Source organism: Aspergillus chevalieri, chromosome 6, assembly GCF_016861735.1.
Source record: "Aspergillus chevalieri M1 DNA, chromosome 6, nearly complete sequence".
Lineage (NCBI taxonomy): Eukaryota > Fungi > Ascomycota > Eurotiomycetes > Eurotiales > Aspergillaceae > Aspergillus > Aspergillus chevalieri.
This window is the reverse complement of record NC_057367.1, coordinates 1,301,395-1,313,669: the sequence shown is the minus strand read 5'-3', so window position 1 is coordinate 1,313,669 and position 12,275 is coordinate 1,301,395. Positions and strand designations below refer to the sequence as shown.

General features: G+C 48.8%; 7 protein-coding genes across 7 annotated transcripts; 2 read left to right on the top strand and 5 right to left on the bottom strand.

Moving 5' to 3' along the window:
• Window positions 1-285: 285 nt before the first annotated feature.
• On the top strand, window positions 286-651 carry ACHE_60466A (uncharacterized protein; the record flags this gene model as incomplete). The annotated part of the gene is made up of 1 exon (XM_043281644.1): window positions 286-651. The coding sequence occupies one exon, from the start codon at window positions 286-288 to the stop codon at window positions 649-651; it is 366 nt and encodes a 121-aa protein (XP_043139102.1).
• Window positions 652-1,914: 1,263 nt separating this feature from the next.
• Window positions 1,915-2,246, bottom strand: ACHE_60465S (uncharacterized protein; the record flags this gene model as incomplete). Its single annotated transcript, XM_043281643.1, has 2 exons — window positions 1,915-1,973; window positions 2,033-2,246. 2 exons carry the CDS (start codon window positions 2,244-2,246, stop codon window positions 1,915-1,917), a joined length of 273 nt encoding a protein of 90 aa, XP_043139101.1.
• Window positions 2,247-2,456: 210 nt separating this feature from the next.
• On the top strand, window positions 2,457-2,689 carry ACHE_60464A (uncharacterized protein; the record flags this gene model as incomplete). The annotated part of the gene is made up of 2 exons (XM_043281641.1): window positions 2,457-2,577; window positions 2,643-2,689. The coding sequence occupies 2 exons, from the start codon at window positions 2,457-2,459 to the stop codon at window positions 2,687-2,689; spliced, it is 168 nt and encodes a 55-aa protein (XP_043139100.1).
• A 366-nt stretch (window positions 2,690-3,055) lies between these two features.
• Window positions 3,056-3,519, bottom strand: ACHE_60463S (uncharacterized protein; the record flags this gene model as incomplete). The annotated part of the gene is made up of 2 exons (XM_043281640.1): window positions 3,056-3,420; window positions 3,498-3,519. The coding sequence occupies 2 exons, from the start codon at window positions 3,517-3,519 to the stop codon at window positions 3,056-3,058; spliced, it is 387 nt and encodes a 128-aa protein (XP_043139099.1).
• Window positions 3,520-4,040: 521 nt separating this feature from the next.
• Window positions 4,041-5,954, bottom strand: ACHE_60462S (putative MFS transporter; the record flags this gene model as incomplete). Its single annotated transcript, XM_043281639.1, has 4 exons — window positions 4,041-4,656; window positions 4,711-4,778; window positions 4,840-5,501; window positions 5,567-5,954. 4 exons carry the CDS (start codon window positions 5,952-5,954, stop codon window positions 4,041-4,043), a joined length of 1,734 nt encoding a protein of 577 aa, XP_043139098.1.
• A 3,370-nt stretch (window positions 5,955-9,324) lies between these two features.
• On the bottom strand, window positions 9,325-10,276 carry ACHE_60461S (uncharacterized protein; the record flags this gene model as incomplete). Its single annotated transcript, XM_043281638.1, has 2 exons — window positions 9,325-9,845; window positions 9,898-10,276. 2 exons carry the CDS (start codon window positions 10,274-10,276, stop codon window positions 9,325-9,327), a joined length of 900 nt encoding a protein of 299 aa, XP_043139097.1.
• Window positions 10,277-10,610: 334 nt separating this feature from the next.
• Window positions 10,611-11,539, bottom strand: ACHE_60460S (GILT family protein; the record flags this gene model as incomplete). Its single annotated transcript, XM_043281637.1, has 2 exons — window positions 10,611-11,121; window positions 11,181-11,539. The coding sequence occupies 2 exons, from the start codon at window positions 11,537-11,539 to the stop codon at window positions 10,611-10,613; spliced, it is 870 nt and encodes a 289-aa protein (XP_043139096.1).
• Window positions 11,540-12,275: the final 736 nt, after the last annotated feature.

Genomic DNA, 12,275 nt, shown 5'->3' with positions numbered 1-12,275 from the left:
ATCCATGTGGAAATACGAGATGTTGACCTCTGTTTCAGTGCTTCGTTATTCCCGATGCATCGGAAGACATTACCCTAGTCGCCTGGCGGATATGGATCGTCAGGCAGGCTTAGCGCAATCTGATAAGACCATGGGGGTATACGTCATAAGCTCACCGTTACGCAAGGCAGCATCACCAAGCACGAGTCCAGCGGCTTCAATTCAATATACGAACAGCTGCGCATTCTAAAGCGTAACCAGGAGAGTCTTGAAAGGTTGGAGCAAAAGCGGAGCATACTCAATACAATGCTGGGAACAATCGGGGATGTGATCGCCACATCTGGTAAGGCGATTTCGGGAAAGCGGATAATGGATTGGGCATTGATCAGGCTGGTCGAAAAAAGCTCAAGTTCTCTTTGCGTCCAACAAGATGTTCGCCGTCCCAGAAGTCCAATCCCTATCACATTATGGCGCCATCGCGGATCCCGTACCGCCCGGGTTCCCGATTGCTCGATTCGACTCCCTGGAAAGGGCTGGTATGCAAAGCTAGGCCGGACAACTGGCGTGACGTCTGGACTATGCAACAAGGCTCTGACCTATTACAACTGGAAGGAGAAGAGCACGATCCAGTATGGTTACCGTGGCAAAGTGTACACACGACCAATATATTAAAGGGGTTCGTGATCGTGAGCAAAAAGACGTCGGGCAAGCAGGCCATCTTCTCTGAAGACAGTGACTCGGGAGCGTTTGTTTTGGACCACGAGGGTCACATTTGTGGTCGTCTCTGTGGAGGCCGTAAGCGATGTTTATGACCGGGATAAATACTTTGTCAATGCCGTACTGGTTATGAACATGCCTGAACTCATCAACTCCATGAAGCTCAAAACCATGACTAGATGTGACAACGGCGAGGTTCGCTATGCTGGAGATTTCAGCCTTCCCTAGGGTCATGAATAGTCTGTCGAGGTGATCTAGCGGATCTCTTCCCTGTTGAGAGAGTCCCTCAGTAACCTATTTGTTTACAGAGTGATATGATAACTGTACAGCAGATCAGTGGGTCCCGGCAATTCTGACAGGATCCACATCTTTGCGGGGATGTTGAGCATGTCATTGCATATAGAGATACTTCCTTTGAGAACTTCCCCGCGATCATCCATCTATCTAACATTCTGTCTTCGTAATTCCTCCCCTCATTAGTTCGTGTTAGCTGCTTGATTTTGACCTTTCCTTCATCAGCACGGTTTGCATAGCACCAGGAAGTCGTTGAAGATACTTCTTTTTCTCGGCCAAAGAGCTACTATTGAAGCGTTGACAATGGACCATCAACACAGCGTCCTGGGAGCTAAGTGCAAATCGCTCACAAGAGCTCTCTTTATTTTGATCAGGGAGTCTCAGCTGTATTTCCAAGACCGAAAGCGCGGTACGTGCAAGTCGTAAAAGCCAGTTGGCTATCCGAAGGACTGTTGACTGACATAGCCTTTCTCGCCAGATCTCCACCATCATGAGCCGTGTTATCAAACGTCCAAACTACAGGATCGTTGAGCCTCAGGAATTATCCCTCCATATGATGTACTGGCTGTGAGGCCGGCTGATTTTAGGTGATTATAAGTCGACAATCCGCCGCCGATCCACCTACAAAAGCGAGGGTTGAATTCCTATCCCGTATAGAAGCAGAGAACTATGAACAAATCATTCACCCTTTATATCCGTTACTGTGACATTCCACGTGTGTTGCTGTCGTTGAAGGTGGACTGGTTGGTAGACCACTTTGGCTAGTTGAAGCGGAGGATTCTGAAAAAGTTCGGCATACTCATGCATAGAAGGGTTGGCATCAGTCTCCTGCTGCGCCCGATTATCCGCCTAATTATCGTTCTATGTGTCATTATTCGGATCGGATACCGACTTGTAGAATGCTTGTTGAGGATGTGCGTAATCTCATTGGTCGTCAAGAGCAGTATGAGTCACTGCATTTTGCTGCTTGCCCAAGTAGTAGCCTGCAAATCTCGAGCGTAAGTATATCGTGGCCTCCAAGAAAGAACAGGAAGTAACTTACTCGGCATGCACAAAGAGAAAAGCACGGGTAATGCAGCCAATACCGTCGCAGTGATGAAAATGATCCCATTGGTACGCTTATACGCCTCAATAGCGCCCTTCCTGGTTGGATCATTCCAATCATAACCAGAACGAAGAATCTGAATCGACCCATAGATCTCCTTGAGCGTTTTCTTCGATGTCGCCGGCGGGCATTCCTCCCGCATGTAACCCATCGTCTTCCCAGTCCAAATACCAGAAGCAATAGCGTCCCCCACGAAGCTACTCAGGAAACCTCAGAGAGAAAATGCAGCGATAACAGACGCCATGTCTTGATGAGGCACGGAAGCCTGTAATTCAACCCGTGCACCTATCACAATGAACGCGCTTCCTCCTATAAGGATGTGGGCAAAAGCCAGGACAGCAGTGCTCTGCGTGCTTCTGTTATGTCTGCCAATGCATATAGCACGGCCAACGAGCTTTATCAGCGTCCTGAATACCATGAAGCCTTTGTAACGGTGGAACTTGGCTTGCAGGAGACCGGCAAGAGGACTGGAAACGCAGAGCGTGAGTGCCATGATCGCCAAAAATACCGTCCAGATGTAGTTGGACCAGTTTCTGATGATGTATAGATAGGAAGAGTAGTAGGTCTTACCTGCTGCTGTTGCCACTTGCATGAAGAAGCTGGTGAATAATGCAGCAAGGAACGCTCGGTCCTTGATGATACGCTTTGTCATGATGGGTCGTGGTGCGATGAACGCTTCTAATAGAATCCATAAGATTAACAGGAAGCACCCAATAACTTTCATGGTAACCATGCTGTGATTGGACCAACCGTGCTGGGCTGATTTGGCGAGCGTAAACGGAAGTAGGATCAGGTAGAAAGCGAATCCCAGTAGTATGATCTACGCATTGCAGAGTTCTCAGATCCCCGATGACAGCTTCGCTCAGCAAATCAAGTCCTGGCCTCCCAAACGAAGTCAAGCAACCACCAACGACGTAGGCTTCCAGGTTGGTACAGCTGGCAACAATGGCAAATCCTACATCATACGCCAACAGAACCACCAAATATGCTGTCGGCCGAGATATGATATCCGCAATCTTGCCGATAAATGGCTTGGATACTGCGTTGATGATCTGACTCGCCGTATTGACTACTCCAATTTGCGCGTGTTGGCCGAACGACGGAGGTCGCCATGACATCGAATTGTGGGGTGATGCCTTGGCCCAGGGCATAGGTGAACATGGTCAGGCCGATGGAGACGACGATGATGCCGCGCAGGACCTTCCCTGGTTGGCCAGACTGGTTCAGAACCTTGTTGAAAGCTTCGACCTTGCCAAGTGCGATATTCCGGCCTTCACGGATGGCCGACTGCTCGGGGTGTTTCTCGGGATCATGGGCTTCGGGATCTGAGGTGTGGATGCCCCGATTTCGTTCATCTCAATGTCTGCATTCTTCCCTTGAACCGGTTTCGATCCGGATGCACCGTGACGCTCGATGCTTGACATCTTATGGATTTGAATAACACAGAATATAGAAGCTGAAAGGAGGAACTGCCATATGTACCGGGTAGTGCCCTATTATATATCACCGAGTTGAAGAAGTCGGCAATCGCCGATAAGATCCCTTCAGCCTTATGATCGAACTCCATAATAAGCATGCCGACATCCGACAGACAAATCATCGACTGCATAACAAGTATAGTTTGCCAATTTGGCCGACATGACCATACTGAAACAAATAGTCAACTAAACGCCGATGCAAATGCATATCCAGGGGAATATGGTGGCAATTGAATCAATGTTGCACCAAAATATTCTGCCGCTTGGTTCAGATATATTTCAATGGCTCACTCACATGCTTGAGGTCAGGCACGATTATTCTGTTAGCGCCAGCCCAAGCTAGAAGTTTTGGCCGTGTAGTTTATTTTCGAGCTGGGTGATCGACACTTAGACTCTTCGAAACTGCGGTGTGGTATGAAAAAATATATATTGAGAATTTGACTTGAGATCCACTGACGCCATCAAAATTATAGAAGATAAGTGAATTTTTCCTCTTGTACGTGGTCCACCCCATGATCGCCCATTAGAATCTCGCGTTCCTCACCATGAGTCTCCATCTCAATATCCATGCCATCTCCACTCCCTGCTCGATTAGCCCGCCGCAAGATAGTCCGTAGCGCAAACGCCAGGACAGCAACCAGCAGCATGAAAAACGAGCAAACCGCCATGCCCCGTATGTACCATGGTCCATCACTCTCGGGATACAACCTCGTTCCCAGAAGCGGACCACATTGGCCAATAATGTTTAGAATCGCGACGCTAGTACCCTTTCCTTCGTTGGCGACGCGGTTGTCCATCGTCCAGGCGAGGATTAAGGATATGGCGGAAAAGAAGCCGGACGTAGCTGGATAGACGCAGAGATAGCGGATGACGACGTGGGTTTTGGTAGATAAGTGGGTGTGGAAGTGACCCGTTGCTGCGATTGCTAGGTAGGATGTGAAGGAGAGGAGAGCGTGAGTGATTATGTATGGACTACGGGTGCGATTGCGGTCTGAGAAGTATGTGGTGACCAGCACCACGACGAATGCGACGAGGAACGGAGGTGCTGACAATGCCTGAGAGGCAAGGGACGAGTATCCCATACTGTGACAGCATGTTAGCTTTCTGGCGGGCGTTCAGTGGTTGAAAGGTACGTGCTCCTGAATGATAGTAGGCAAGAAGACTGGCATGGAACTAAACGCGATATTGCAGCTGAAGAACATGAACTAAACAAAGTATCAATACTTTTGCTATTTGATTTAGTCGGGAAGATACATGAGCACTCACGGCTGTAATGTACGCCTTGGGGTCCGCCAGTGTTTTCTTAACCTCTTGCCAATTGAATTTCCCTTTCTGCGAATCTTGATAAGCTCCTGTTTTACGGTTACGCTGCAGTCGTAACTCGGCTACCATCCTCTCTCGAGAAGCAAGGAAATGGGCCTTCTCAGGCGAATCAGGAATCAATGCCCAAGCAAACACAGCAACCACGACACTCGGAAATCCTTCTACCAGAAATAGAGTTCGCCATGGTGCTATTGGCCCATCATGACTGAGCTTGACAATAACCCACGCCAGGGTGCTGGCAAAGGAAGTAGCCAAGGGAGCTGCGGAAATAAACAAAGCAATCCGAAAGGCGAGCTCCTCGCGCTTGTAGAATAAGGATAAGTAGAAAGGGACACCGGGACCGAACGCGGCCTCCGTAGCTCCAAGCAATATCCTTAGAATTAGCATGCCCCAGAACGAAGTCGCGAGGGACTGGAAAGATGCCACAAGGCCCCAGCCGCATACGCACAGCGAGACGTAAATATGCGGCGGAACGAGGCGGTACATCAATGTCATCCACTCGAAAAGGACGTATGTTATATAGAATGCGGTAAGCAACCATTCATATTTCCAAGATGGTATATCCAAATCGTTTGTGAGACCAGCGATCTTCGCGTTTCCAATGTCTATTAGCCCGATTGTTAGATTCACTCTCGAAAGTACAAAGAGTTTAGTTATAGGAACGACTGACTTGAGCGATCCAGAAAAGAGAGTAAATACAAGAGCGCCAGAAATGGCACGAGTTTGCGATCGAACTTTTTCACCACCTCCGACTCTTCTGCAGCCGAGTATTCCAATGAAGACCCCGTCCTAGGCGGCTTGTTTTCTCGAATTTCCGGCCCAGAATTGTACCCATTATAGCTCTCATCCCCGTCGGAGAATATCTCACTGATATCCGTGTTATCGGCGCTCCCAAAATCAGTCTGCACCCTCAGGGATCCCTTTTCTGGGCGCCTCGAGTGCGAATAGGAGGGCCCGTCATCTGTTCTGTCCGAAACGGGGGTATATCGAGCGCTCGAGGAGGGCGTCGCCGAGTCGGACGCGGAAGTGAACTCCGCAGGCTGGACGGCCATTGTCATGTCATATGTGGCTGTGAAAATAATACAATCAATGAAGCACTATTGTTTTCGAATGTGCTATGCTTTCGCTGCCATTATCGAAAGTCGGCGTCGGAGATACCAAGCTTATCATGTCCAAACAAGGAAGCCCATATCTGCACGTGACCTTGGTATCCCGGAGAGTTGTAAATCCGAGCCGGACAGTAAATACAACCCTCAAAACAGTAACAGCCTTCTTTCACTGCGCCAACTTTCTTTGATGAAAATCTGGAGGACGAAACCTTTGCAATGGAACCTTATGAATTCGGTGTCCACCTAGGGCAGACCTCACGTCTTAGACAGCCAGCAGAGCCAGGACCACTCATCTCCACTTAGATTAGCATTAGCAGGCGCTAATCTAGCCGAATTTACGGATCTAAGTCCAGTCAAGCTTACAGTGCCAAATTGCGAAATCCGATGCCGACGCTGTGTCAACCATCCACGTCCGTCAGTCTGGTTCCACATGACTTGCTGCGAGGTCCTAAGAGCTAGCTACAAGTCATCTGAGAAGCCGACTTTTAAGGACTTGCGGAAGTTTGCAGATGCAATCACGTCTTTATACGAGCCCCTGAGAGAAGAACGTCGAGATGCTGCATTTGTTTTTTGAGGGACTCTTCAGTGGCTATATAAGAGACGTCATGGCAACTAGCTTCACGCAGGATTTGTTGAGGCGGTTAGCACTGGAAATTTAGCTCATGATCGCGAAGTTTGTCAGTCCCTGCTGGTACTTGATTGTTTTTGGTGAGACACGTTGGCTGCTTGGGCAATCCAGGAATGACTGCAAAATTCGGTTTAAATGGCTCAGCTTGACTCAAGATGTATATATTACCCGGACAAGATACCAAGGCAACTCCTACATATTGAGAATTGATAACGCTTCGTTGAAAACACCAGGTTTCCCTAATTAAGAACGCATTGAACTGCTGGATCGTGTCAGAAGGATCATTCTATCGATCGACCATATGGGCATACACCATGTACAGTTCGTGGACCGAGGGGATCCTTCACGTGATGGTTCACCGTGGTATGAAGTCCGCGAGGTCCAATATTTGTATAAGGATGCCTACCTTAACTTTGTGTGTGAGTTATTTTACCACAGTTCGATGCACAGCAACTAAAACAAACAGGACTTGTTTCTCAGAAGCATCCGGAACCGCTCCGATATTTCAAAACCACACAAGACATGGAGCTCTCCTTGTCCGCCAAGATCCAACCCGTAGAATGACTACCATTTTCGAAGGTATCCGCGCTTACATCACGTGAAGCTTGATATTGAAACCCAGGGCCTCGTCGTCTGCTGCTGCCATTCTAGCCTATCGGGATTTACGGATTCTCAGGCACCTCAGGAAAATTCAGAGCATTCACTAACTCGATAAATCAGCGCTCGATCGTCAATCACACCTTCCGGCTCTATTTTCCAATTAATCATAGGAGTTTCATCAGAGCAGCATAGGTTCGAAGAGTCAAACGTATGGACGGATCGGGCGCGATGCCCATACTAGTGGTAGGTCCGGCACACCCACTTTTTCTCTTTAAGGCTATGTGTGGCTAATGGGTGAACAGATTAAAACCTCGCTAGGAAGGACGATGACCTTCGGACACCATGTCCCCCGCTCGCTTGAAGCATTTCTACGACTACCTTCCGTTAGTAAAGAATGGGGATGGGGCTATCACTGGGATTTTCCACAATGGACTATCCGAAAGCCTCCAAATTCAGAAGCGGAAAGATTTCAGTATTTGGCGTGACCTGCAATGAGAAGTAGTACCGCAGCCAAGCCCTAAATCCAGAGCCTACCCCTATCCACTTTGATGCACCCCAAATTCCTCGCTGTAATCCAGGGTTGGCTTGGTATATAACGAAGGCCCGACTTGAAGATTTTTGTAGAGTGCGTATCTGCAGAGATCGCGAAGAGCTCTATCAGTCATGTCTTGGTCTTTCGCTTTATTACGAGGACATCTTGAAACACTCGGGCAAGTCCGTTGGGACCATGATCTGGAGCACGAAGTCCTTGCACCTTTTCGCGTCGAGAACGTGGTCGTGGGTGGAAAGAACTACATCAAAAATGTTCCAGAAGGTGCAGCATACACTGGGAACTTTTTGAAAGAGAGTAGATGGCAAGCGTACCGCGTTATGGGACTTTGATCTGGTGGTTTGGCCATATGGGCAACAGAATAACGATATATAATGACTGATCTGTTACTAATCTTACGATAATAACGAATAGGATAAAACCAACGATCTCTGCACGTATTCATTAGGTTCATTGTGTATCAGACAGAGAGAGAGAAAGAGAATAAATACCGTCTCCAAGAATCTGCTACTGAGGCCTGTTATTTCTCATCCAAATGAACATCTGAACCAGGTCCTGCCCCTCCGTAGAGTACAGGTCGATATAGTCCGAGCGCTTACCCAGATTCTCCGACCCAAAAAAACGGCTCCAAGTGGTCACTGTCCCGTATAAACCGCCAGGCCCTACCCTGGTACAAAAGGTGATAATGGCGTACATCAACCCGAGATGCGAATTCTCGGGCTGCTCTAGGTACCGCACACAAGCATCGAGGGCCTGGTCTTCCGCATTTTCCACATCAGCAGGGCCGGCATCGATCGCCTTCGCCTCGTGGAAAGCAAGAACAGCAAGTCCAAAAACCCACGCACACGTATTTAATTAATGGTCAGGTCGACCCGACGCCGGCCACTGCTTTCTGGGAGAACTTGGGCGTGATGACCCGCTCCCTTTCCCAGAAGACGTCTTTGGTCCAGAGGTAGTTTCATATGACTACTGAGGCCCATTCGTCCGTGGTCTTCCTCTGGGCTCCGTCAAAAGTCTGCTTGTATGCTTTTCGCGAAGAGGTTGGAACCCACACACGCACATGGGCTGGGAAGCTGCCTAGTTGCCGCAATGGAGAATATTCAGCCAAATTTCCGTTAATTTGGGTTATCTCGTGATTTTCAACAGAATGATGGGTGCGTCAAGATGTTGGAGAGTACGGTAATCATGGAATGTATGTGGCTTTGGAAAAAGCCGATATATATATTAGAGTGACGGAAAACAGAAGTAGCTTGAAGTGGTCAACAGCGATTATGCGGAGATATATAGATCAAAATGATATAAGTTATAAGCTGATAATGAGTTGTATAAAGCCCAGGTAGAGAAGAGGAAGATAGTTTGAATACGGAGAATTGTCTAGCTTTAAGAGGGAGGGGAAAGGGCAAATTCGCTGCAAACAAAGCAGCCTTCTAGACGTGAATACCTGCCATATCTGCAGATTATCATAGAACTGAAAGACATTTATTATCCGCGTTGCACTGTAAATTTTTCTGCATCTCCTCGTCACTATGAAAAGCCATGACCTACTTAGATAAGTAACCAGGCCGATACGAATCAATAACCCTCCCACTCCTACTCCTCTTCTCGCCACTCTCCCCCCTCCTATTCCAAACCCTGTCCCTTTCTCTCTGCCTCTCCCGATCATCATCAAAATGCCTCTTCCTACCCCCCGAAAGCTGCGCCGCTTTGTCCCTCGCATAATCAAACATACTCTCCAACTCGGGAATCAGCTCGTGGTCGAAGAATCCATTTGCCCGCAGATACAGGATCGTGTTCTCGGCCGTGTCGCGAAGGAAGCGGACGGCGTGGAGGGGCTCGACGTTGTCGCGGCGCTTGATGCGTTGGTAGTCTTCTTTGGCGCGGTGGTAGACGGCGAGCATGCGGGTGACGCGTTCGTTGAGTTGGGGAGAGGTTTTGCTGCTGCTGCTGCTGCTGGTAGTAATAGGGCTTGAGTGGGTTTCGGATTTGGTAGGTTCTTCGTGTTTGATGCGTGGGCTGGTGGGTTCGCGTTTAGAGCGGGTGGTGTAGGGATTGGATTCAGATTCTGTAGCAGTATCAGCAAAGAGGCCTGCGACGATAGCAGATAACTAGCTTACCTCTCGTACTCAACACATTCTGCAATGCGACATGCTTCCCCAGCGCATCCTTGACATCCTCAGTCTCATCCAACCCTAGAAACTCCGCCAGATACAACTCTACAACCCCCGTTTGAATCGGATAACACCCCTCCATAGACAACTCCAGCAAAGCCTTGTCGTAGATAGTGATCTGGCAATCCTCAAGTGCTTGCGAGCGGCGCTTGATCAGTGATATCTGGCGGTAGAGAGCGTTGACTAGCAGAGCGTATTGATCGGGCTTGTGGAGAAGGTCAAGCAAGACGGGACTTGGTGAGGCTCCTTGGTATTTCTGGACGAGGGAGTCGACGAGGGTTTGGAGAGGGGGATTGCAATTGGGATTGGGGGGTGAGGCGGGCATTTTGTGGGTTTGGGGATGGGATGAGAGGAGACAGGATGGAGGTCAAATTTGTATTGTTGAGATGGGAGGAGAGACATTTGGGCACTAAGCTTCTAGAGAGGAAGTGAATGACTGGCATAACAAAGAGTGTGGTATTTCAGTGAATGTTAAACACGCCATATTTATCGAGGATAAATCAGAATAGATGCTTGCAGAGGAGCTAGCTCTGTCATTATGATTATGTTAGGAGCAATCAAGCATAAACTATATCCGCTATCGTATGCAGAGACAAAACCAATTTAGTGCCCATTAGCCATAATTCATCATCAATCATCAATCGAAAGCAGCCTGGAGATCAATTCTTCCCCTCGTATCGCTTCTTCACCTCTTCAGCAAGCGAAGACACCTTGCTATTTTCCTCACCTTTGCCACAATCCTTCCAGGAACCATCGTCCCGGACGCACCAGACCGAATCATCCACTCGAACAGTACAGCTGGTAGTCACGCCAAGTTCTGCGCTGTGAAGAGCACTTTTCCGGAGCAATGCAATACCGCTGAGCGGCGGGTGCTGACCATCACCCGGATCATCTTCTTGTTGGCTTGCGCATTCATTCAGGGAATGAAAATCGATGCCGTGCTCCAAGGCACATTGTTCGACGAACTCTCGCTCGGGGATGCGGGAGTATTCGCTGATGAGGCAGGTGGCAAAACCCAGGGATCGGATTGTAGGTGTGCGAGGAGTATCGGGAGTGATTTCGCCGGCGTCAGGGGGGAAGGGGAGGTTTGCAGCACAGAGGATGAGGATGTCGCCGATGCACTCTTCGGGGCCGTGTTTGCATTCGATTGCGGAGGATTGGTTGGATACACTAGACACCGATTCAGTTATGGACTGATAAATGAACCCCATGAAAGGCTGACTGCTCACCTGGCGATGAAATTCAGCTCGAAATCCACCAAATCGCTGACTTGCTCCATTGCCGGCACGACCAGCTGCCGTAGACAATCCCGCGCGTCCGGGCATTTGCTCATGACGTGAGCTTCCAGAGGAACCTTTTGACTGTCGGATAGCTTGGGTTGTGATTCCAGACCTGTGGAGGCAGAATGGAAGAAATCATTTTCGCTTCCAGATTCAGGGAATGTCTCGTTGATCCAGACGTAGGCGCAGAAGCAGAGAAGGAGCGTGGCCAGGCTGCGTCCGAGGCCTGCGATAACCCGGTGGCGTCGCCTAGTTTGGAAGGAGACGGCGGTATCTGTCGTAGGGACGTCGTAAGCGAGTTTTTCCATAGTGAAGGTCGTTGTTTATTTCCGTTGTGGGTGTGCTGTGTTGGACAGCAGGTGGTTGAAGGAGGGAGAGCTGCAGTGGTGAGATCAAAGACGTTGCGGAGAAAACACCTGACGCCAACCACCGGCAGACACTTTGGTTGAGATTTCAAATCCTGAGGCTTCCCTGCAGACTGGTAATGTCATCTATGTACATTTAATGTGAGGTTGCATTGGCGGAGTAGAAGTATATAGCTCTCTGGAGTACTACTATGTAGATAGTAGAGGATGGCTGCGATTTACCCGATCGGGAAATGCGCATCTCGCTGTTCGATAGGAATTCTTTGACAGCTGGTTGACAGCAAAGAAGTCGGAAGTACTCTATATAGAGCTTGGAATTATATGCCTGCTCTGCTATAACTACCAATCCCAGTCTTCTCTGCGCTCGCCCGTCCAGCGTCACATCGTCTCGTGCCGATCAAAGGTCGTATCTGTTGTCCTCCGTCTTCCCCGATATCTCACTTGTTCTTTCACCTCTTTCCTCAGTTCTATTCTCATATTCTCACTTCTCTGCCTCTATTGTTATATTATATCCTTATCCTATTTTCCCTATATTCTCTCTGACTATAGCGATATCGCAATTCCGATCTCCGGCTGGGCCTGATCCTGATCCGATAATCTGATAATAATAATAACGTCTTCGACGCCGTCCGTTGCGATATCTGTTAAATCATCTAGTTCTTGCTCTTTTTCTTCGTTC